This window comes from Podarcis muralis, chromosome 1 (assembly GCF_964188315.1).
Source record: "Podarcis muralis chromosome 1, rPodMur119.hap1.1, whole genome shotgun sequence".
Lineage (NCBI taxonomy): Eukaryota > Metazoa > Chordata > Lepidosauria > Squamata > Lacertidae > Podarcis > Podarcis muralis.
Genome location: NC_135655.1, coordinates 65,146,183 through 65,172,451, shown reverse-complemented (window position 1 = coordinate 65,172,451; position 26,269 = coordinate 65,146,183). Strand labels below are relative to the sequence as shown.

At 40.9% G+C, this 26,269-nt stretch overlaps 1 protein-coding gene across 6 annotated transcripts in view; it reads right to left on the bottom strand.

The window, feature by feature from the left end:
• KIAA1549L (KIAA1549 like) overlaps positions 1-26,269 on the bottom strand; it is a 150,803-nt gene that overhangs the window by 58,550 nt on the left and 65,984 nt on the right. For 3 of the 6 annotated variants that reach the window (XM_077930143.1, XM_028730475.2, XM_077930128.1), the window contains exons 2-9: positions 19,607-23,353; positions 17,035-17,147; positions 10,842-11,061; positions 9,722-9,855; positions 7,229-7,391; positions 5,373-5,432; positions 3,645-3,796; positions 2,260-2,431 (exon numbers count right to left, since the gene is read on the bottom strand). In XM_077930143.1, the coding sequence (XP_077786269.1) occupies positions 2,260-2,431; positions 3,645-3,796; positions 5,373-5,432; positions 7,229-7,391; positions 9,722-9,855; positions 10,842-11,061; positions 17,035-17,147; positions 19,607-23,353 (4,761 nt within the window). The remainder of the gene's footprint in view (positions 1-2,259; positions 2,432-3,644; positions 3,797-5,372; positions 5,433-7,228; positions 7,392-9,721; positions 9,856-10,841; positions 11,062-17,034; positions 17,148-19,606; positions 23,354-26,269) is intronic. The other 3 variants (XM_077930145.1, XM_077930147.1, XM_077930141.1) reach the window with 2 other exon arrangements.

The window sequence follows — 26,269 nt, the reverse complement described above, 5'->3', positions numbered from 1 at the left end:
AATTCAATGGACAAATTGTAGCTTCCAATGTCCCACTTCACCCAAGATAATAAATGGGTTATTTAAGCTGTAGCTCTAATTCTTATCAGTTATGGCAGAGATTACCTTTCCCACTCCAACATGCACCATACAAGCACTTAAAAACTACTAATTGAATGCCCTGCTTTCTTCCATAACAATCAAGCAATAATATTTATAAATGAATGATTAGTAAAATAACACTTAAGTAACTAGAAGTTGGAAAGAGGTGCAGGTCTATTTCCATCTGGAGCAATACTTAAAATCAATAATGTAATATTAATATTTCCAGAATTAGCCAAAATATGTCGTAATCACTGTTAAAAATTAAGAATTTATATAATATCCAATATTTGAACAGTTTGATGGAAATTGTTTTTTTTTTAATTTTCACTTTATTTGTGAATAATCTGTGTAATTTCAACCATGACAAAGCTGCATATGAACAATTAATATTTAAACTTCAATCCACAAGGTATCTGCTCTAGAGAAGAAATGATAAGTGATCTTTTTAACATTCTTTTGGACATTGCCAGAGACTGCAGCATTAGGCGAATAACCAATTTAATAAATTATAACCAGAAGAGGAGGATAGATTTCAGTATTTGGTTGCCATTTGGAGTCACACATGCATACTTGTCCTTTATGATCAACTATGACAGGTGCTTTTCTGCATATTGTCAATAATAATTATAATAAACCTACTAGTTACATGGGGCTAATGGTCCACTGTGACTACATTCTACAATTATATGATTAGTTTGTCTCCATTTCTTTATTAATCAGTCTCTTTATTTCTTTATTAAGAAATAAGAAAGTATTAGAAAGTATATTAAGAGTAAGGTAATAGTTACAAGTACATTCAAAATCATAAATGACAACTATATGGGGAAATGATGGGAAGTCTACATTTAATTTAATTTACTTTGTTATATGTTACTTCATTTTATGTATTATTATTTGATCTTAGCTTAGTTGAAATCTAAGCGGAATTAGAAGTTTAAATTAATATCTTATGGTAAAATAATTTAAGAATATTCTTTTCTTTGTAAGTATGTATGTGAATGTGTGAAGTTACATCTGTAATGATGTTAATGAATTTCCATAAAGAATTTTTTATGCCCAAAAAATCAGTTTGTGATCAGTCAATATATTGATCTACACTTATATCAGAATGTATACTTGTGGACACTTAAGAGTAGTCATTCACTGATTTGAGAAAACTCTTAATTGCAGGAAAATGCTAAGCTCTAACATAAATAATATAGGCCTGGCTTGCACATCACACTAAGCAAAACCATGGCTTAGCACAAATGAATGAGCTCCAAAACAGGAGATTGTGGCTGCTTTGCTCCTCATAGGTTGAAGACCGTGACTTGGTCTCAACGCAGAAACAGAATAACTGTCAAGGCGCAAAGTGGCCATAACTTTGTTCTAAGCCATGGTTTGCCATAATGAGATGTGTGAATCAGGAAAATCATTTTAAATACAGTAGCTAAAATGAAAAGATTGATACAGACTGCTTACAGCACAGGAAGCAACCAGCCCATGCCACTGCTGTTTGATGTCCATTAATTCTAATGGGATGCGTATGAAGCAGCAACAAATGCCCCGCTTAAATATTTATGCAAGTATTTAGCATGCTCTGCTTGCTCCAACTGATGCTGGTTATTGAGGGTGGGAATCAGAGAAGAGTTAGAAAACTGCCGGACTGCATCCAAATCAAGACTTCCAACCCAGTTCATATTTTACATTCACTATGTAAAGTAAAAAAATGACCACAAAGCAGTATCTGGTCAGGGTTGGGATATTACCTCAAATGCCTTTGTAGACTTTCAGAAAACATGGTTTCCTACCAGCCTACCAAACAATTGTAAAGCAGCACATATCTCTTTAAAGTTCTACATTCTGGCTGCCATGAAAAGCAAAGAAGTGATATTATTTTAAAATCATGCCTTTAGCTCTAGTTCTCTCCTTAACACCGAAGAGTTAGTTAGAATAGATGATGATCCTTAGCTATTATATATATACATCCCCAGAGAGCTCTGTTATCATTTAAGGTACATATTAATAAAGCACATAAGAAAGTATTCAGAGAAAAACATAGCTAATCAGCATTTGCAAGAGTTACTGACCAAAGTAGATAAGCCACCATATGGGATGCTCCATGTTGATTTTATTATAATAGGCAATCATAATAATTATAATAAACTATCTGAAAGAAAAGCAAAGAATCCTTACGATCAGCTTGTACTTGAACGACATATCCCAGTGTCAAGGCCATCCTCTGTGAATCAACAGTGCTCAAAATTTTGGCAGCTGTAGTGCCCAACAAAGGTTTCCCATTGTATATAGTATAATAGGTCAATTCAGCAGGCTCCTTAGGACCTGGAATTCGCTGCATTTTTACCATCTTATCAAACAAGAGAGAAAGACAAAGGGGGGGGGGCGGAAATCTTATTTATAGTATAAACTCACGTCTATGACAAAATGGATAATATTAGCATAGAAATAGACTGATAAAATAGATATACGTTTTCAATTGAAACAGCAGTATACATAAATGTTCAAAGGGGGAATGTCGATGGGAACCTGTTTATATCCCACAGGTTTGCTCGGTAGCCCAACACTTCTTCCATGTTTCCACCCTCTGGGTGCCTTGCTTCTCCCTCTGGCAAACTCTGCTCAATGACACATTGGGTTCAGGAATACTGCCCCACTAATCAACCCAGTAGCAGGAGTGGCAGTCCCATACCATCCACATAAGAGGCAGTGCTGTCACTGCTGGGATGTCAGTTCCACAGCTTTGTCCCCTCCTGCCCAGTGGTGTCTGAAACAGTCACTAAATTGCACTTTGTGGCCTTGAGTACACATACCAAATAGGGAGGCACTCAGCCTAGTTCTCTAGCTGCTTTACACAATCATTGCCAGCACAGAAAATGAAAAGGGGGGAAACCCAAGCCATTGGTTACAATCTGGTAGAGACAATGGGTTGCATCCTACTAAGTAATACTCAGAGAAGGTCCTTGAAACCAGTGGATTAGGATATGGGTAGCTCAGGTGGAAGAGCATCTGCCTTTCCTGAGAAAGTCCCAAATTTAACCCCCAACATCTCCAGGGTGTTTTTGGGAGGCACCCCTACCTGAAACCCTGGTCTGGCCACTGCCAATCAGTGTAGACAGTATTGATCTAGATGGACCAATGGTCTGTGCCAGTGTAAGACCCTATGATCCTACTAGACTTATATAATTTAAGCCCACTGGTTTAATGGTCTACCCTGAGCATGACTTAAACAGCTACAACCAAATTTAAAGGCCATTTCAATATTCCATATTGTCACATTACAAATCTTCAGTGGATCTGCTGCAGATAAAAGTGTTACCTAATTCAATATCATTCTTGATTAGAAGAGGGGGAAGCTAATAATTATTTGCAAAATTATTTTGTAATTTATACAGAATTAAGTTAAACAACATTTGCTTGTTCCAATCTACACATTTCACAGCATCCCTCCAAGTAGCTTCTAGATTATACACAAACATGTTACATACAAATTGTAACAGCAAGTTAAAAACACCAGCAAAGTGGGGGGATTTTTTTGGGGGGAGGATGGTCTTAGCACCCACCTGCACAGTATAGCTGCCGACTGTAGTGGCTCTTTTAAATCGTCTTCCTTGTTGATGGGACATCATGAAGAGTGGTGCTAAACGCTGCTCCATTAGTCTTGCAAAACTCTGGTTATTCACCCCCAGCATTGTGATGTCAACTCCCTGTATAACTGTGAAAGTCATGGGGGGGAAATTCTGTAGCAACTGATTAAAGATATAACAACATCTGAGCTGCAGGGACATGTACAGCTATGGAGCTGAGGAAAACAAATTGGGTCACCTAATCCAACCTCCTTTTCAAAGACTGGTTATCCTAAACCTGCAGATTGCCTGTGAAACAGGTTTTTTTCCTGAAAACTGCCAAGCAGGCAAGTTCCATAAGTTCGCCCCATAGGGCAGCTTATTCCATTATTGAGCTACTCTGTAAGTTTTCTCCAAATACTTAACCTAACTTTTCATTCCACAGCACAAACCCCTTTGCTTCTGATCAGCTGGTCTCATCCTGCTTTCTAAACTCCTGTGAATTGTGTGGGTTATTAACACAGCCCTGCCTTAAACATTTTCTCGTTAAGCACTGTTGTTCACCAATGATGAAATTAGTTTCCAGAAAGTATATGCGCGTCCACTTATGTGCACACGCACACTGAGAGGAGTATTGAAGCCAAAGTGAACTATTGCATTACTGTATCCAAAACAGCAAACCTCCAAAGAATGGGACATGTTTGGAAATGAGAGCCCTCACAGACTGCTGCACCTCCAAGATCAGCCTTTGCCAACCTGGCACTCCCCCCAAGATATTTTGGACTGCAACTCCAGCCCCCATCTAGAGCAAAAGAATTGGGACAGAGGAGACTGCCTCTACAAGACAGCTGAGAGGCAAAAATCCACAGAGAGCCACAGAACTGGAAGTGGAATCCTGAAGAGAAGGCAGTTGTAGTACTAGGATTCCAAGTATGTTTGGTCGTAAGAGCCATAAGAGCATAGGAAACACTTGGCCCTCATAGAAATGGCCTGAATTCATGCTGGTGCATGGAAAAGACAAAGTTAATCAGGCTCCATTACAAAGTACAGTGCCTATTTTAACTTGTGGAACCAAGAAATACTCTCTATGGACGTAGTTCTAGCCTAAAGGAATATTTTCCAAGTAGCGCAGGTGCTGCAGAGCCAATTTTGATTCCTTTACCGAATAAACCTCAGCATTACTATATAAATAGTGCCAAACAGACGCAAAATAAAGCCCTGTTGCTGCACAATACCTACACAATCTCCGAGTTGTTGTTGTTGTTGGCGGGGTTGCAGTTTTTGGTTCCCCTTGGAGGAGAGATGCCACAATATTTGCTTTAATTACAAATCTACACGTAAAGCAGCATAACATGAGACCACCGGCAGGCATTCCTACAAGCTGGCAGCAGATCTGCTCATCAGTACGTCTTGCCTGTTAACCAGAAGGTTGGTGGTTTGAGCCCACCTAGGGACGGCTGGGGGCAGCATTCCTGCATTGCAGGGAGTTGGACAAGGTGACCCTGGGGGTCCCTTCTAACTCTACAATTCTATGAGCGCTTCAAACAACACACAGCAACTATAGAAGCTGTGAGCCAGTGAAAATCCCAAATTCATTAGCAGGTAAAAAAAAAAAATCCTTTTCATCATCATCATCATCATAATAGAATTCGGAGTGGAACATAATTCCACTCAGGGAAAAGACAGTGGATGAATTTTCCCCTTTAAAAAAATGCAAGCATTTACCTGTAACAACCCAGTAGTCCCTAGTTGCTTCTGAAGTGTCAAGATTTGGATATTCCAAAGCTTTGAAACAAAAGAAGAAAATAATAATTATATACAAGATTTATGTCACATTTCCCAAACTGATTTTTATAACTATAAACAGAAAAGAACATCAATAAACAAAGACTGATTATGTTCCCAGTTCCTACTCACTATGATTAACTGCAACTAGGTTTTGTGTTCCTGAAATTACAGGGAAGGACGAGTGTCACAAGTGTAAGAGCAGTGTGAAGGCAGGCTTCAGCCATGGCAGCTCTGGTTTTACAAAGCAAGCCCAGGAACTTCTGAATACATATCCATCCCTCTGTTGTTCTGGCTGCACTATGGAACTTTGATCACCAAGGGTTAAACTGATTTACAGTTACTCACACAAGAAGCTTCGGAAGAATGTTTCATGTAACTGCTAACCAGTGAGCGGTAAGCAAATCAAAGCAGGGTCATGAATGATTATTTTCTTCAAATGGTGATTTAACATTCATTTCACAATACACTTTTGTCAGCTTTTTATCTTGGAAGACACCGGATCTTTAAACGGTAAGCCGTGGAAATATAGCTATCAGGCAGAATAAATAGCAGTCAGGAGGGTTCAGTTCAGCCTAGAGGCTGAATTACAAGATGCATCCATCCTCAAACTGCTTTTATAGAAGAAAACTTTGCAAGCTCGTCCTGACAGCCTATTGCATATTTCCACCGCAAACATGAGGCAAAGGGGAAAAAATGTATATATGAGCATCAAGAGTGGTCCTTTTAAAAAATGTTTGCCTTTATGTTTGTGCTCCCTTCTTCATTACCCCAAGTCATCTTTCTGCTTTATTGTGAATTCTTTGGAGAATGGCATTATGGGCTCCCTTACCCAGTTAGTTGTCTTCTTTATGTAGTGAAACAGCAATGGCCTTCACCTCACAATTCCATCTAGCATCTCCTTATTTTGAGGGGTCATAATCAGAAAACTGGACCTCTGGTGTACAGTGGATGGCTGTCCACCTGGCATTTTAAGTCACTTATTTTTGTTGGCAACATGGCTTTCATATCTTTACAGTCTATGTACTGCACAGGATTTTATTTTGTTGCAAGAGGAACGGTGCAGCATTTTTTTTCAGATCCCTACCCTAGGTTTTGAATTTATCTGTTCACTACTTTAAAGAAAATCTTGGCCACAGACACAGTCCACCAAAAAAGTCAGTCATTTAATGAAGAGCTAATATCACAAAATACTCTATATTGGTGGTTCGTAACAGTATGAGTAACCAGCTGTTTTCCTTCTGAGGTGCACTTCAACCATGGTTTTGCACTTGTTTTATGATCTGGGCTTCTTTTAAGAAAGAAAGCATCATAGTCTAGATCGGAGTCGGCCAAGTTTTTGTGGCTTGGGCCGGTTCAGTCCCACAGATGACGCGGTGCGCAAGCACTATTTCCGGCGCTCCTTCCGGTGAGGAGGAGGCATGCGCAGCTTCCCATTGGCTGCAGGAGCTTCCTGCAGCCAATGGGAAGCCGGCCAGCATCGTGGAAGGAGGTCCCCACTCGGCTCCGCGCCGGTTTAGCACGGCACACAGGAGCCAACCGAGTGGGCGGTGAAGGTCCCCGAGCAGGTGGCGGGGGTCCATGGGCTGGTTAAACAACCCCCATGGGCCACTTGTGGCCCATGGGCCTTAGGTTGCCGACCCCTAGTCTAGATGGATATAGGAACCACGTTACACAGGAGAAATATTTGGAGCAGAAAAGGCTGTGGTGCTTAACTTCCAATGGGAATGTTTTTTAAAGTGTCGACTAGCAAACACCGAAAGAATGCAAATAATTTGATCACCTTGCAGGCTTACCTTCAGCAATGGTCAGAGGTGGATAGGTGAGATAGAATCCCACCAATTCTGCTGAAAGATGGTTGAGAAGGTTGCTTGACACGGTGCCGTTTAAGACTGTGCTTTCATTTTTCACCACATAAAAGAGAGTTACAGCTTGAGAAACATTTGATGTGCTCAGTATCTGAAACAAGACCAAAGTGGAGAAACAGCCGGTAGCTTCATTTTGACATAACTTTTTCTGCTTATTATTACATTAGTGCACATGGCAAAGAAAAATGTTAATCATGCTGTCATTGTTAAACACACATGCTCGTGGGTGTTTTAACTCTTTGGCTAGACTATCCAACTTTGTTACAGAAGCAGCCAAGAGGAAGAGAGTATTTCCACAAAGGAGGGCTAACTCAGATAGCTTTCATTTCAGAAGGTGCTGTTTCACCATTCAGAACCAGCATAATCCTACAAATCTGTATTCCATATGTACAACCAGTCCACATGTCTGATAAGGATAGGCATAGGACAAGTATGGGCTGTGCACCATGCTCATTACAGGGTTGTATTGGGGGGAAAGGTACCTTCCTCAACTATAGCTTTGACCTAAAACATCGAACTAGAAGCACTTGCCTATATTCTATGGACAAGAATTAAAGGCACATTTGCATTGCTTCTTGCTTACAGCATGTTTGTTGCATGCTTCTTCCTGTCTTAGAAGCATATCCTATAACTTAATAACAAAGCGCTGATAGGTTTGCAGGTATGCACAGGTTTGGTTGCATTTCCAGTATATAAAGTTCTGCTCCCTTTCAACGTTCTGAACATTCATCGCATTGGGTTCCCATCTTTTATTAAAGGGTTGCGCAACTGTGCAAAGTGTAGGTAGATAAACCCTGAAAAAATTAACCCTTTAAACTGAGTCAAGTTGAGAACAGAGTGGAAGAGGGACAGGGCAGGCGAGGTAAGAAGGACACAACATGTTCCATGCATGGGTGAGTCACAATATTCCATGTAGGGGACTTTCATCAACACAAATTTCTGGTGCAGTAAGTTGAGGTGGAGAAAACGTGCCTGTCTTCAGACTAGTGCCATTTTCAACAAGGCAATGCCATGCCCACACAGATCCCCGGATGCTTACAGAGGTTACTCAGGTCAAATGCACGTGCATTCAGTTTGCACTGACCTGCAGCAAATATCTAGGCAGACAAAGCCTCCATCTTTTTTTGATGTTCATAGGAAAAGCAAAAGAGCAAGGATTACTCTTCTTCACCTTTGTTATTTGAAAAAAGGGCCAAAATATACTAGGCACTGTACATAAATGAAAGTACACAGATCCCTGGCCACAGACACAGAGGGTCGTATTCACTGTAGCATTAAAGGGAACATTCCACCCACACATCTTCTCCTCCCAGCAGTCCCTAAATTTGTCCTGGGGGTTCCCCCAACCCTCCAGAGCAGATCCAGAGCAAAGGGGGGCAGATCCTGTTGTACTGGTGCTAATCCTTGCACTAGAGCAAAAATTTAATTGAATACAATCTTTAATCAAGAAACTAAAATAGCTTTAGTGAACTTAAAAGGCAGGTCTGTTTCCACTATGATACCAAGAACCCATTTACTCCATGGCAAAATGGTACAAGTACCCACTTATAAACTTTAAAGCTATTTTTTTCTGCTGGCGTAGTTGAAAACAATTTCTCCCTGACCTATTGCTGCATCTCTTCTTGCTCATTCTAATGTATAGTCCAGTTCTGTTCTGTTTATGACCTACCAATAAAACATACCAGCCACATAGCACAGCCTACCAAGGTCCTCCTGATTTTGATTATTGTAGGGCACAAGCTGTGCATGTCTGGTATGCAGTGAGGTTCAGACTCTTAAAAAAAATCATTTGGCCACTTATCTGCAATGCCAGTGCTTTCTAAAGAGCTAAGAAACGTAGGGCAATCTCATGCAATTATGAAATGGCATATCAAACTGAAAAGCTGGTGGGGACATGTTGACATGGAACAGACATTTTTGATAAATGAACAGCAGTTTACAATGCTGCTTTATCCTGATATAATTTCCATTTAGAATGATAGAGGTAGAAGCCAGTTGGCATGTATACATACCTTGTTGCATTAAAAAAATGGCATGTATATGCACTATAGCTGATTGGGGCTAAAATGACTACTTATAATTGTGCCTTTCAACTTCCGGAAAAATAAATATCTTTATTAACGTGAGTAAACAAGACCCATTCCATTTCACATTATGTTGTTATAAAATTAACTTAATCTGTAAGGTTTACAATTTAGTGTCTGGTTCTGTAAAAAAAAAAAAAAAGTGCAGATAATAAATGTTGGGCTTGTTTATACAGCAGTTGCGGCAGATGCAGCCATAAGAATCATTGCGCTATTAACAAAATAACAAATGTAAAATATTTTCATATTGGATATGCAGTTATAACAATAAAAACATGTTTAATAAAAGTTTTGCAAAGTATTACAGGCATAACCCATAAAAGGTGACGAATATTACCTGAACAGTTAACTTGCTGCTGGTGTTCAAGACCTTTCTCTCAGCATCCTGAAATGCTTTCTGCAATCTTTGTTCCATGGTCTGAACAAATCTGCATGACTGTATGTTGTCATATTGACCCACAAACTGCAGTTCTAGATGAAGAATAGCCAAGTGTTTAGTGAATATAAATACATTATTTCCCTTTTGGGTAGACCATTCCTGCATACGAAGGAAAGAGGGAAGAGGTCCTCAGGGCAGTCAGGGCAGGAGGTGGGAGTGGTAGCCTTTTGATTATAAGTTATTGTCCCCTTTTCAGTCCATTCCAGACAATGGGTTGATTCTTCCACCCATGTGGATTCCTGGTTTGCCCATATAAAGCATGTTCCCAGCAACTGGGTCTGAAGGATCTTAAGCCATTTCATTCTCTCAACTTGTCCAAGGACAGGCCCTTAGCTATGCCAGCCCTGGTGTAGTTAATTCCTTCCCATTAACAATCCCAGGTGACTGACAGCAAGAGCAAGCCTCCTTGGGCTTGCTTTTTAAGGGTCCTGCTTGTGCCCTGGCAACCATGTCTCCACCTGCCCTATACCTGACATCATATATAATGTACGGTGTGATGCAGGTAGGCATGGTTTGGGAGAAACAGCCTCATGGGCCAAATGGAGATCACTGCTGGACTTAAGCTGTGGGCTGCAGGTTGCCCACCCCTGCCATAAAGTGTGAAGGGAAGGCTCACATTGATACGTGTGGGGCTGAAAACTGATGAATAGCTGGAAAAATACTGAAATCTGACAACAGAAATACATTATTAATGCCTATACTAAGTAATACCGTAGGTGGCAAACACCATTTTAAGAGAGTTGTTCCCTCTTCGCTCTCACACAATAAGGAATGCTTCAACTAAAATGATGCCTGGTTTGATGCATACAGAGGGAAAGTGTGCTGTTGCTTGAGACCTCTTATTTCATGCATAAATTTCAGCAAATTTTATTAAACCTCTTACAATTAATCAACTAAGATTTATTTCATCAAGTGACATATTGGATTATTTCATCCCCGTTGAATCCAAACAATATTTTTGCTGATACCAGGACACTTACAGTAGGGATTTATACAAAGCTGTGTGTTTATGACTTGCCTGTTTTCAGCTGAAAGTGGTAAGCTGGCAGTGGGTCCCATGGCAAGGCTAAGACAGCAACAGAATGAAGATTTGGCACATGTTGCTTAATATCCAAGGTGGCATTACTCACACCATATGCAATTAACATCTCGATAACCACAGCAGGTATAAAAACCAGACTCTCGTGAGTTACATAGTAACCAACTGTCACATTGTTTGACTGTTCCAGAACTTCGACCTGAAAAAAGCACACAGAAAAATAGCATGCACCTGAATGTCACATACCTTTCTTTCTCAAGGCTAATCAATTTAAGCCGGGCTATTTAGAGTTGAGAATTGAGAACCTCAGAGAGAGCTGCATAAATGACTAGTGAAATATGAACCTACACTTAGCCCTGCAAATCCTGCTCCACAAAAGTAACTAAGCATACATAGATGGCTGGAGGAGGAGGAAAGGACAGGGGGTGAGTAGAGGGAGGTCCTTTTCCCATCCACTGGACCCCCTGGGAAAGTCAACAAACCTGCTGTGCCTGGAACTAGGTATGGAGAGTGCAGCTGAATGGGTCACAACTGTGGACAGCCTGAGGAAATGCCATCTACCTTGGGCTTGCCCATAAAAAGCATACCTAGAGTGAGAGACCAGGAGCTTTCCTCAGAGTGATACTAGTGTGGGTGGTCTGAGTTTGTTTGGACCCTGGGTGAGAATCCAGAAGCTGAGAGGGAAGATGTGTCTGGATGAAAATGAAATGATAATGATAAAGGATTCCTGGACGGTTAAGTCCAGTCAAAGGCGACTAAGGGGTACGGCACTCATCTCGCTTCAGGAGCAGGCATTTGTCCACAGACAGGTTTCCGGGTCATGTGGCCAGCATGACTAAACCGCTTCTGGCGCAACGGAACACCGTGACAGAAGCCAGAGCACAGAGAAATACCATTTACCTTCCCGCCACAGTGGTATCTATTTATCTATTTGCACTGGTGTGCTTTTGAACTGCTAGGTTGGCAGAAGCTGCGACAGAGCAACGGGAGCTCACCACTGTTGCACGGATTCGAACCGTCAACCTTCTGATTGGCAAGCCCAAAAGGATCAGTGGTTTAGACCACAGCGCTACCCGCATCCCCATTTTTGTAGTATTTTGTTTCAGTTGTCTGTTGTTGCTTCAGTTTTCTGTATACTGCTTAGATATATTTTTAATATATTAAGTGGTATAGAAATCAAATAATGTTGACTATTCCTCAACCTTTGATCTAATCCACCATTTATTCTAGCCCACTTTTTAAATAGTAATCATTTTGTTGTTTTTGTTTAGTCGTTTAGTCATGTCCGACTCAACAACAACAAAGTAATTGTATAGAAATCAAATAATAATAATAATAATAATAATAATAATAATAATAATAATAATAATTTATTATTTATACCCCGCCCATCTGGCTGAGTTTCCCCAGCCACTCTGGGCGGCTACCAATCAGTGTTAAAACAGTACAGCGTTACATATTAAAAACTTCCCTGAACAGGGCTGCCTTAAGATGTCTTCTGAATATCAGGTAATTATTTATCTCTTTGACATCTAATGGGAGGGCGTTCCACAGGGCGGGCGCCACTACCGAGAAGGCCCTTTGTCTGGTTCCCTGTAGCCTCACTTCTCGCAATGAGGGAACCGCCAGAAGGCCCTCGGCGCTGGATCTCAGTGTCCGGGCTGAATGATGGGGGTGGAGACGCTCCTTCAGGTATACAGGACCGAGGCCGTTTAGGGCTTTAAAGGTCAGCACCAACACTTTGAATCGTGCTCGGAAACGTACTGGGAGCCAATGCAGGTCTCTCAGAACCGGTGTTATATGGTCCCGGCGGCCACTCCCAGTCACCAGTCTAGCTGCCGCATTCTGGATTAATTGCAGTTTCCGGGTCACCTTCAAAGGTAGCCCCACGTAGAGCGTGTTGCAGTAGTCCATGCGTGAGATAACTAGAGCATGCACCACTCTGGCGAGACAGTTCGCGGGTAGGTAGGGTCTTAGCCTGCGTACCAGGTGGAGCTGGTAGACAGCTGCCCTGGACACAGAGTTAACCTGCGCCTCCATGGACAGCTGTGAGTCCAAAATGACTCCCAGGCTACGCACCTGGTCCTTTAGGGGCACAGTTACCCCATTCAAGACCAGGGAATCCCCCACACCAACCCGCTCCCTGTCCCCCAAAAACAGTACTTCTGTCTTGTCAGGATTCAACCTCAGTCTGTTAGCCGCCATCCATCCTCCAACCGCCTCCAGGCACTCACACAGGGCCTTCACCGCCAAATAATGTTGAATATTCCTCAACCTTTGATCTAATCTACCATTTATCCTAACCCACTTTTTAAATAGTAATCATTTACACACATGCAATTCAAACAAACATTCCTGTATGTAAAATGATGAGTAACTAAAGAAAAAAAAGTTTAATTAATAGCTAAAGAACAAGTGCAAAATCAAAAGTGCCCACTGCACTTGTACCCGTGACCTCTAAATCTGTTCCCATCTGTTGCAACTAGCCTTGATGCTGGCTTATACACAGGAACATCCCAAGCCTTGTAGTCACCTCTCTCATAGGTCACTAAACAATCTGAAAACATCAACAAGATTTTCTGAAAGAACTCCAAGTTACATGGATGATGTTGGCTTTGGCGTGGCTTTGTAAGTTGTTTCAGTATTCTTTGTTAGGTAATATATTAATGAAATTTGTATCAGCTTCTGCGCCCTGGTGGAATGAAACTTGCTATTTCCATATACATTAAAAGCTAGCTACTTAGTTCTATTGTTTGACCATACCCTAGTTAAGCAAGAGACCGGACCCAGGAGCTTCCATTCCAGGAGAGGAGGGGGAGAAATGTATGAGAAACAAACAGAACCACAACCACATTGTCCCATTTTCACACAGAGAAATACAGCACACAACAAATAAAACGACACCTACAAAAGGAGCAGACTAAAATAGCCAGCTTTAAAATGGCCAACTTTCAAACGTCTCAACAAATAGGCAGGTTTTCACCTGGTGCCAAAACAGTTGTAAAGCCAACACCAGTCGTGCTACTATTGCATCCTTACCAGCACACATGGCCCTTGATGGACTCCTTGATCTTTTGTGAGATTGAACAGCAGCCACAGTTTTCATCAGAACCAGGAATTTCACCCACTTTTTCACTCATTAATTTGGAAAATTACAGAACTGCTTTCTCCCAATCCCACCTCACCCAAACAGACAACTGCGCAGAATTAAATAAGCTTTAGTGCCTATGTATATGTTGTTCCTTTACAATTTTTTCTGTGGTAGAAGTTGAAATATTTTGAGAATATTCGCACCACCTGAGCCCCAGAACATTAATATATCCTGAATAAAGCCACTCAAATGTTGTCCCTTCCTCTGGCAACTAAAGTCTCTTGGATATCCAACAGAGAAATGTATACAACGAATAAAAGACCCTTTCCTTCTTTCCACAACAACCTGCCTTATTATCTGTCAGATAAGAACAACAAACCTGAAATTATCATTTTGCCTCTGCTCCATTATCTTCTTCTATGTTTATACTATAAACATGTATGTGCCAACCCAAGATCAGTGAGAGATTCTGTTTCTGGTTTCTCCTATGGGTAAGTTAAATTCTGCAGCAGCACAGAAAAGGACCTTCTCCAAGATGACAACCCAACTTTTGAACTCCTCCCTTTAGAAATTAAACTGTCCCCCTCATTGCTGGCCTTCTGAAACCATTTTAAGGTGTTTTCATTCATTCAGGATTTTGCGATACGGTAAAAAATGTGGGCAAGACATGGATATCACAGTTTTGTCAAGTTAAAAAGTTAATGCTGTTAAGCAGTGCTGTCCAAACTTTTTCCAATCAAAGAGGGCCAGATTTGATGAAGTGAAAGGCCGACCAGAGTTGTTGACCTTTTTTTAGGATTGAAGTTGTTGAGGTTTTTGTTTGAGGTTTGGGATTCTACCCTACGAAATAGGCCCCCGAAACGGACTTTAGACCTGCCTGCTGTTAAGGATGGTTTTAGAAACGTTATTGCTGTAATTCATTGGATACTGCAGTAATTGTGTGTCGTAAACCACAGAGTAACAAATGAATGTATATAATTTCCTTGGAATTGTACACTTAATGTTGTTAAACATCTTAAGAATTGTATTTTCATTGTGTTACTGTTACAGTCACTAGGGATCTATTTTCATCAGTGCTTGTCCTCTGACAACTCTTAAAGGTAAAGGGACCCCTGACAGTTAAGTCCAGTCGCAAACAACTCTGGGGTTGCGGCACTCATCTCGCTGGCCAAGGCAGCCGACATTTGTCCGCAGACAGTTTTTCTGGGTCATGTGGCCAACATGACTAAGCCACTTCTGGCGAAACCAGAGCAACGCATGGAAACACCGTTTAACTTCCCACCAGAGCGGTACCTATTTATCTACTTGCACTTTGATGTGCTTTCGAACTGCTAGGTGGGCAGGAGCTGGGACCGAGCAATGAGAGCTCACCCTGTCATGGGGATTCGAACTGCCAACCTTCCGATCGGCAAGTCCTAGGCTCAGTGGTTTAGACCACAGCACCACCCATGTCCTGACAACTCTTAGTTTCATGTAATTAAGAAAGACAGTGATCAAGGTGCCTCAAATCTCCCTCCCCGCCTCATTTTTTAAAGCCAAAATTGTTTTCTATTCAAATAAATATTAAGCTTCAAAGAAACTAATATATCATACATGCTAAAGGATAGACTAACATGAGTGGCAGCCATTTACTGAACTTCCTATTTCATAAGCTGTGGAAAAGCTGAGTTCAGAACAAAACTATTCCCAATTCCCTCATTTCTGATGTCTTGAGGCCTACTGCCATTGGACAACTCCCACAAGATAGCTGACAATCATACCTAAAATAAATTAGAAGTCACATCCCATTTGAATCACTCTTATATATTCCACTCAAAAGAGCTGTATTTTCCAATAAAACAGGCTGTCATCATTGCAAAATGGCAACATTTTTCAATCAGAACAAGTAAAAGCTCATGCCCTGGACAGCCTTAAATTCAAGTAAATAAATTCTACAGGTAACTGGTATACTGAAGAAAAATGAGAAATATAAACCTAACCAGGGCAAGAAAATTGATATTAAAGTCATTTTTCTTCCTTGTTCATGGCAGAAGTATAGAAATATTATCTTCCAAGTGACATAAACCTGACTGTAAATGGCATATAGAAATATTATATGCTCTCATACTTTCACATACAGCTTAAGGCTGTGGCACAGAAACACATTCCACCAGCGTTCCAAAAATCCAAGTCAAATACACACAATTGTAATCCTACACAAATAGATACTCTCCAGAAGGGAAGGGATGGGGGACAGAGCGCATCCTTTCAAACATTCAGTTTAGATGACAGCATAGAATGTTTACATTTATGTATATCAATTTCAGTTCTCAGGTGTTGAAAATGCAACAGCTAAGTTGTATTCCTATGCACATTTACTCATGAGTAAGTCCCACTGAACTTATTCTGAGCAAACTCACATAGGGTCATGCTGCTAAGCTAGAAAGAATTTCTTTTCCATCCCAAAGCATTATAAGATTATAAAACCTTTAAATGCTTAAGCTATAAAACTATAATGATAGCAGAAATTAAATCTCTTTCAGTCACACTTGAGAAATGGTCCCACATGTGTGATTTTCAAATTGTCAAATTGCCAATTTCTACTGATGGGGATGGAGAAGAGAAATGGGTTTACACAGACACGGACGGACAGACAGACAGATACACACACATACACACACATTTAAAAAATACCCTCATTTCTTTTTAAAAAACAACAACATCCGAAATGACTTTGGGTTATCAGTATACCATAGCCAAAATGGCAAGAATTATATGACCGGCTATAGAATTTAGTGCTCAGTATTTAAATTTATTTTCCTCACTCCCAACAGATAGCATCACAGTATCTGGCAACAAGAAAGAAAGACACTCAGACAAAATTCTACCCATAATACAGTTCCATCAATTGCCCCCACTTTCTAAAGAAAAAACTGCTAATGGGTTATTTGTATGGATCTGCATGCATAGGTGTTAGGAATACAATACAATCTGAAATGCAACAGAAAAATAATTATAACAGTGAGTGGAGACATTTCCCATTCTCTCCTTGGCCTTTGCTCTTAATTTGATTATTTAAAAAAAAAGACTAAATTTGCTTACTTGAGCATTGACATTTTGGTTGAAAGCTCGTCGCAATGCCTGGGTAAGACCTTTTGTGACATTCTGCTTTAAGGAGTCGCTCAGCAGCAGTCTTCTTGTGTTCAGAAACAAAACTAGAATGCAAAGTTATACATTAGTTAAAAAGCACCCTCTGTTCATTTGCTTAATAATCCTTTTCAAAAGCCTAATGACTGCTCACATGGGCTCTACGAAGCAGCTGCAGTATGCAAGTGAACTTATGCTTAGCACCAAAACCTTCAAGCCGAGGAAATGCTATTGTTGGGAACTGAAGACAGTTAAGTTGCTACTTATTTAAAACCCACACAGGCACACTGAGTCATAACCATACCAATTTTTTTCAGTAAAGGATTATCTGCAGATACATTAAGGAAGCATTTTAGCATTACAGATGCATATTAACACATATGACTCAGAGATACTAGTCTGGAAGAATTTGCAAAGCGGATCGTAATAAGCAAATCAACATCCCTGTTATTTGAAAAGAAAAACAATTTCAATATGCATTATTAGCTTCCCTGTACAGTGTACCTAAAAATAAATCCATGCATTGGAACTGTGTTGGTAACAGAGTGGGTGGACAGACAGAAAAGCATGGGTTTTTGAGGGCATGTGCCAATATGCTTTAAAACAGAGGCATCCAATGTGGTACCCTCCAGATCAGCCATCAGCCCCAGCCAGCATGGCAAATAGTCAGACTATGAGAGCTGGAGCCGCCCAGCAACATCCATGAGGCACTACATTAGCTATCCCTGATGTAAAGCAACTTAACTCAATTACACACTGAATAGTCTACACAAATGCTTCAATACAAATCCCCTGCTTTGTTGCCCTAATGAAACAAAAGCCACTACATTTTGTATCAACTTCGCCATCATTTAGTAGTCACAAACATTTCTAGTATTTTTGTGACTATAAAAGCAAGAGATGCGGCTAGCGAGAGATGTGTACCTTTCTTCTAACATAACATGGCAGAGGGAGGAATTCAACATTACGCTAAGGTGATAGTTCCATCAGGACAGATATTTTGGCTTTCCAGACAGAACGATCACACACACCCATCCCCATGCTATTCAGCCAGTTCAGGGGCATTGGGGAAAAACAAGGGAAGCTCCATTTCATAAGCAGAAGTTCTTCAGCAGGGCTTCCACTGACACGACTTCTCAGTTTAATCCCGCCCAGAGATCATCAACTCCATCAGTCTAGCTCAGGCATCCCCAAACTCGGCCCTCCAGATATTTTTGGGACTACAACTCCCATCATCCTTAGCTAACAGGACCAGTGGTCAGGGATGATGGAAATTGTAGTCCCAAAACATCTGGAGTTTGGGGATACCTGATCTAGCTCTATCCTTTCCTTCCTCCTACACCTAACATTACAAATGCAAAATGTAGGTGACCTGTCTCACACACAGCTATCTGTACTACAATTTCCGCATGGAAAGTGTTAGGGAATTGTCAATAATGAAGTCCACTGCATCCATGATATTTCCATCTAGAGCAATTTCAAAGGCTGCAGTTAATGTCTTGGCACTAGAACACGTGTTGTAAATTGGTAATATTAATTCTATGAGTTGCTGTGACAAATCTGCTTGTGGGTCCATCAAGTACAGGAAAATGCAGTTACCAGTTATTGCTGGGAAGAAATAAAACTGCAATTACTGTGTTTTTAGGAAGGTGTTATACAGACTCCTGCAATACTATATAGGAAACAGGTCATGGCAGCGATCCTAAACATATTTACATGCAAGTTATATGAGAGCATTTCACAGTGGCATGTCCTGACACACTGTCTCTTATCAAGATGAGCCCAGAACTGGAGGACACTGTGGAGGAAACGAAGAAACCTGTTGCTAGCCACATCACCTACAGTGTTCATGGGGCTTCAGCAGAATTTGACATACCACCCCCACCCCCATACAGCCTCCCAAGGCCATCACTCATGAAGATGCCCTGCTTGAGGAATCCACATCTTCAGGAGAACCGCTGTGCCGTGCTCAGTACCAGACCTTCCAAAATAATTCCTAGGAACAGAGGAGGCAGAAGCCCCAATGATCTGAAGAGTCAATTTGACAGCACAAGGCCTTCTACTCCTACTTGTGAGGAGGAAGCCAGGCTTCTCATGTAGTTCAGATCAGGGATGGGCAGCAGAGTCAGCAATAAAGCTGCTTGGTTGAAAGCTAGCCATTACCGAACCAGAAAATTGTGCTCTCTGTGACACCTCTGCTGGACAGCTCCCTTCCTAGCTGGAACATACTGATTTCTGATGCACTGGCCTCACTGGTACAGCCACCTGGCAGTGATGGAGGAAATAGGACATGGCCACAGTTTGAACTGGGCTGTATGAACTTACAGTAGCAGCACGTGCACTCCACTATCAACAATCATTCAGATTTGCAAAAACTAACAAAGAATCTATCCATCAAATTAGTTGCAATTTATCCGGTGTCATTTATTAAACTATTTAAATAATAATAATGCTACTTGACATTCGTATTATGTCTTCATTATAAATTGCAATGCCTCGTGATAACTAACCCTCTACATATTCATACCTGTCTTAATGAGAAGGTTTCTGGAGAGCTGGCATTCCAAAGGAAGAACTGTTGTCACATTAGCAAAAGCTGAAGTTGACACTGTTGTAGTAGCAGCGGAAGTATTTTCGGCAGGTGTAGGGAGAAGTCTAGCTGTTTTCGCTGATGCTGTAATAGATGTCAAAGCTGCTGTAATTGTCAGTGGGTATGCAGTTGATGTTTTACTGGTGTCTGAACTTGTGGATTTCTTGGTGTCATGTGTTGCTGTTTCGGTTTGTCTTGGTGCATGTGTTGTGGGGGCTGAAACTGTACTCGTTTTTGTGACTGGAAATGAGCTAGTGGAGTGCACAGGTGTTGTAGACTCATCTGTTGATACAACTGGAAAGGCTGCGTGTGTCACTACTGGGCTTAAAGTTGGTGCCATTTTTGTGGCAGTATTATTTTTTGCTAGTGTTGATATTAACGTGCTTAATGCCATCACAGATGGCGAATTTTCAGTGCTCAGTGAGAACAAGGATGAAGTCAGCATTGGTGATGTTGGAGCTGATTTTCCTGTAACTGGTGTTGCTTCTGAAGTTGCTACAGATGGTATTACACCAGGAGACACAGACGGTAACACTGTAATGACAGAATGGGTAAAGTTGGTTTTTGGCAACAAAGGAGTAGTTAGTCGTGTTTGTGATGCATGAACAGAGGTTATGATGGCTGTGTTAGTGGTATGTGTTTGCAATGGAGTGATCTTTGTGGCTTCATTATGCATTTTAACTGTATCTATATCACTTGTACCTTTTGTGTCCCACCCTCCATTACTTGTTAGCTGTTTATTCAAGTAATTATTTGCTCCTGAAACAGGGACATTTGTGAACTGTGTTGGTTTTCCTGAAGTCATGTATTCTTCAACATTTAATACTGATGTTGAGCTTAGCAATTCATGTACCAGGCTGTGATATGTTGTTTTTTTACTGCTAACAGCACTAATTTCCTTATTTACTGGAACAGTTAATTTAGCAATGAATTGAGAAGATAGGGGAGATGATGTTGCATAGAAGGCATCTGTTGATGCAAAAAGGTTTCCAGAATTAGTTGTTTGAGGCTTCTGGGACTTGGCATAAGAAACAAAAGGCCATAAGTGATCATATGTTGTCAAAATAGAGGAAAATGCATCTGTGCTAGTAGATGTCCTCGTATTAGCAGCTGTGAAGTCCTCATAAACAGGATAGGAATTTTTCCCAAAGCTGGAGTTGACATTTATATTCCTGACAGTAAAATATTCCAAAATATTTCCATGTGTATGAGTGTCCTTTTTAGAGTGCAGTGATGGGACTTCTGTTCCTTGTGAGAGAGCACTTTGGTTATTTGGAAAGGATGCATACTGGCCAGAAGATGTTTCTACAGTCAATGGGTATGTGTTAAATTGTGTGAAGCTATTAGAATTTCTTCCACTTGAAACTGAAGAATTTGGGAGAACTGTTACAGATGTACTTATGGGTGATGTGGCTGTGCTAGAAGGCATCTGTTTATTTACATAATTTGTTTGCTGCTGTAGGCCTGGAACCACTGTATATATTGTTCTTAAAGATGTAGGGCTCACATAGTCCTCTGCAACCGGGGACACTTGAGTTGTTGTCTTTCCTGAAGACATACTTATGCCATTAGATGACAGCCAGCTTCCAGGGTCCCACACAGGAACTAATGGTGTGGTTTTTAAAATCTTCCCTGCATTTGAAGTATCTAAGATGCCTTTCGAAGCAGTGTTCGAAACTTCTAGGGAAGCAGGCACTGGGCTTTCCAAACGTTCTGTTGCTGGAGTAGAAGAGGGAAACATGTATATGTCCAAAGGTGAAATAGCAGTCCTGAAGGAAGTATCAACTGTATGTAAGGTTTCATGCATTTTAGCATCAGATTCATTTAAAGGTAGATGAGATAAATATTCTGCATGGGGCATCGCAGTGGTGGATACCTTCACATTTCTCCCCTCCTCTTCTATTAAGCTAAGCATTGGCCTTCCCACATTAGAATCTGCTAATCGAGAACTTCTAAAATTATCAGGAGGAGATATAAACATGGCTGTGGAACGAAATTTTAAAAGGCCTCCAACAGAAGTTGGCAAAGATACTGAAAATTTATTGGAGCTGGTTCTTTCAAATGGCAAAACTCTCTTGAGAATTTGCTCGTTGGCAGGGGTTTCTAAAGAAACATTTGTGGTTTGCGTTCCTGGTGACTGATAAGGAAATAATCTATTCACATCAACATTTGTGAACACTGTGTCACTAGCATCTTTGGTGAATGACCGACGTTGTAATGATCTTACCAAGGCTTCATAGGCTATAGGAGGTGTGTTTTCACTGGTTTCATAAGCTGTATTAGAAATCTCTGTTTTTGATTCTGTGGCATAAGGATTTGTTAAATGAATATCGGAAGCAACTTTATCATTTGGTGCCGAAACAGTCTGATGTCCAGCTGCATCAGAAGTTTGATTTGTCCCCTCTATTAAGGAAATGACTTTATCTGCTGGATAAAAAGCTGGTATACTAGTAGGTGCGGGTGCTGGAGCGATTGCATTATTTTTGCTTATTGCCTCTGAAATAGCTCCAGTTGGCACTGCTGGGAGAGATGAACGAAAAGGTCTTGGATTTTCAGGTACTGCTAATAAATCTCTCTCTTTGGAAGAACTTGAAAGTGATGAAGACAGCAAATCAGTCATCAAGGTATGGGGGGCTGATGCAGAAATCCAAGGAACTGTCTTGTTCTTATGAACTGTAGGTGATGCAGTTGCATATATGCTACTCTCCTTATGATGTGTCATGGCATCTGGTGGCTTACTCAGGAGCTCTGCTACAAAAGATGCTTTGTGAGTGAATCCAGAGGGGGGAAAATTTCTGCTAGAATTCAATGGCACTCTGTGACTTGATAATAAGAGAGAAGTCTTATTGTCTATTATTGCATGCAAAGCAGGAGAGTGCTGTTTCCTATCTTCTGGGTGTGATTGTGTCCCTGCTGGTATTGTGGAATGACCACTAATCAATCCAATGCCATTACTAAATGAGGTGGCAACAGAAAACTCTTTGCCATCCTTTCTGGATACTGCATATTCTGTTGCGCTGGAATTTCCAGGCACTATCGTACTCTGTGGATTACCTGAAGTTTTATTTAAATAATTATTAATGGTGTTTATGCTGAATGAATTTTCTATATCTGTGGACAAAGGCACTTGGGTGGGTGGCACAGTCAAATTGGAAACAATTATGATATGAGGTGATTCCTTTACCAATGGCAAAGGGGGTGGTAATGGAGAGGTTGAAACTATGTCTGATCCTGATGTGATTTCTTTTGAAATGGAGGATGTTGCATATGGCATTATCTGGGATGACACAGTAGTAGTTGAATGTGTCACTGGTGATGATGTGAACAATGCGGGTAACACACTGATTTGAGGCAAACCTGATACAATAGTCATTTCGTCAGCATCTTGAGACTTCACTGGTGATTCAGCTGATACCTCAGAAGGTTCTTGGGATGCGCTGTTGCCACTGCCTTGATATAGGCTTGGCAAAAACCTAGTTTGGTCCATAGTTCTCGTCCGTGTCTCTGCTAAAGTACTTTTTATTATCTGAAGCAGATTGGCATTCTCCAAGGCTTGCCTCATTGAAATGTCACCCACTGAGGAAGACTCAAGTTCTCTAGAAGGCCATGTTGGTGATAATATAGCTCTCCAGTTGGTAAAAGTCTCTGAAGAGGGGGCAACATTTATCTGCTGTTGCTCAGTACCTGCAAAATAATACATTTGGATTGAATATCTTACAAATATCTCATCTTCAAATAATACAACTCTTAGAAACAAGGACCCAATTCCCTCCACCCTACTCAAATGGAAATGGAAAGCTTGTTTAGGGAACTTGTGGCCAGGAAAGACTGGATCAAAATATAGTTCAGTGTCTTCTCAACAGTATTTCATTCAGGTATATCATACAGTAGCTATAGTATATAGTATAAATAGTGCAGACAGATAGAAATAGAGATTTATATAGTAGCTGCAGTAGAGCACATAGTTGGAAACTGGGGTCCCCACGGTGTATCTTCTTCGGGAAGGTAGAATGAAAAACAACTTCTTCCATCCTAGGGAAGGAAAAGCTTCCTGTCAAGAAAATAAATATGTAAGGTTTTTTGCAATCCTTACTGATCACAGAGATATTGAAAGGGAAGAGGGATTAGCTTTCTAAGAATCTGATAAACTACCTCCTTTTGGCAGCACACATGGAGGTGCGGTTACACTGGGAAAATGTGGGTGGATGTACTATTCAAAAGTGGTATGAGACGGCATGGAACTTGGTTTTGACAGATAAACTTACTTTTGCACACAGTAGAGTGATGTGTGCAGAAACAAAAAAAGATACTTTCAATGCTGATTGGTTTATGTTTATTTCTTTTATTAACTGTCACCCAGAGGAACCTAGGACACCTCCCCCCCCCCAAATAACTCATAGATCTTTTGGGCTTGGTTATTTAACTTAGCATGCTGCTATTATTTTCTGCCTTATATACATCTTGACTGTATTTGTATCTGGTGAACAATATCCACTATTTGTTGTTTGTATTGTTATTATTAATAAAAAATATATTGTAATAAATTAGGAAACTTTTGACAAGATACCATCAATTTCTCAGGCATACAGACGAAGGTAAAAACAAACAAACAAACAAACAAACGTAACTTGCACCTGAGGACATTAAGTTCCGCATGTTGACTGACCATTCTGAAAAGATGTAAGCCAAGGTGGCTCTATACCTGCAGCTGCAATTACCACTATTCTTCATAAAAATTACAAAGGCTCAACCATGCTGCGCTTGACAAAACTCCCAATGTTGCTATCAGCCATAGTGTGTCAACATATTAAGTAAGAAGCTTGGGGTTAGTAGTAGATACACAGAGGGAATAGATGCTGACAACCAAGCCTCAGTGCCTTGGCAAACGATGCAGGACAGGAATAGTGTCAGTCTTGGCTGGGTTCCTCCATGGAGCAGCTGTAGGTGTTTATCTTGCCAGCCTTAATTATGTGAACAATTACATGCAGGCAGGCAAGGAAAGAAACCAGGGATAAAATGAGGGGAAAGAAAAGCAAAGATTAAAATGAACAAAAGAACTACATACACGCACACATGTACATGCATACATAGGAACACACACACACACACAAATACAGTTTGTAGAGTAACAACAAATTCATTGCACTTGAAATATGTAAGAACTGGTTATCAGGTTCTGTCAAGCATCTCACAATACATTCACACACACTTTTCCATTAAGCGTTCAAAACATATTCACACAGAAATAGGCAGAAGAGAAAGACTTTTCAATGATGATGAATGTTGGAAGGTGCAGGACAGACAAAAGCAAGTATACTTCTTCACACAGCGCATAGTTTAACTATGGCACTTGCTCCCACAGTGACGGCCACCAACTTTGATGGGGTTGAAAGCAGATCAGACAAATAAATAAATAAAGGATAAGGCTATTAAGTCTACGAGCCATGATAGCCATGCTGTACCTCCACTGTCAGAAGCAGCACACCTCAGAATACCAGCTGCTGGGAATCACAGGTGGGTAGAGTGCTGTTCCTTTCAGGTCATGATAGTGTTCTTCCCACAAGCATCTGTTTGGCCACTGCTGGGCTAGATGGCCATTGGGATCTGATCAGATCCCAGTCTTGCAAAGTGGCACAGGGCTGGCTCCAGGAGGGCGGTGTAAGCACCCCCCAGAAAAATGCACCTGGGGCAATTGCCCCAGAACACCCCCCACACACCCCCTCCACCCCTGTATAGGAGACACTGTGCTTCAGAAGTACATTATTCAACTCACAGAGGGCAATGTGGGGCCTCAAGCTTAGCGTTTCTCTTCTTTTTACAAGTGAGTAATGCCTGAAAAGAGGTTTATTCTCCAAGGTTTGTGATATATATATATATATATATATATATATATATATATATATATGCTGGGACATTCTTGTCTCTGCACCATGCTGCAATACATGTTCCCATTTTGTAGACATCTTGCTAAATTAAGCACAGGAATTTTGTTACTGCAAGCTGCTTAAGGGAATGGAAGGTAGCTACCTGCAGATGAGGTAGGGAGCAAGAGGGAGAGAGGGAGCAGGTGCAGGAGATACACCACCACCTCTGTTAAGTTAACCAGTTTTGTATGCTTCCATGAGTGAAAACATAAAGTTTATTGAGCTTCTCTTTTATTGGATTTACTACCTGCCCTGAGTCGTTATTGGAGAAAGGCAGCCTAGAAACTGAACAAATTCTGTTAATAAATTTGAAGATAAAAGCATTTTCGCAATCTCTGCTTTCTGAGTTCAGCCTTTGCTTCAGGCTGCACTCTTCTGAAGTCACCTATCAGGTATCCAGCACTGCACTGAGCAGCCAGTTATCAAAGCTCCACGTTGTCACGCATGTACAGAAGCTGGAGCAATGCTAAAAGGATCGGTTGAGGAAACAGATCTAGAAAACAGGCGTAGCTCAGAAGTAGAGTGAAAAGAACAGGCTATGATTGTGCAGTACCAGGAAAGAAGATGGAAAGCTGCACAAGTATGTGGGACAAAATGTTTCATTTGAAATGTGCTAGCAGCGACATGGATACACTAGCTCTCTGACAGTATTCACATGCAAATCAACAATAACACA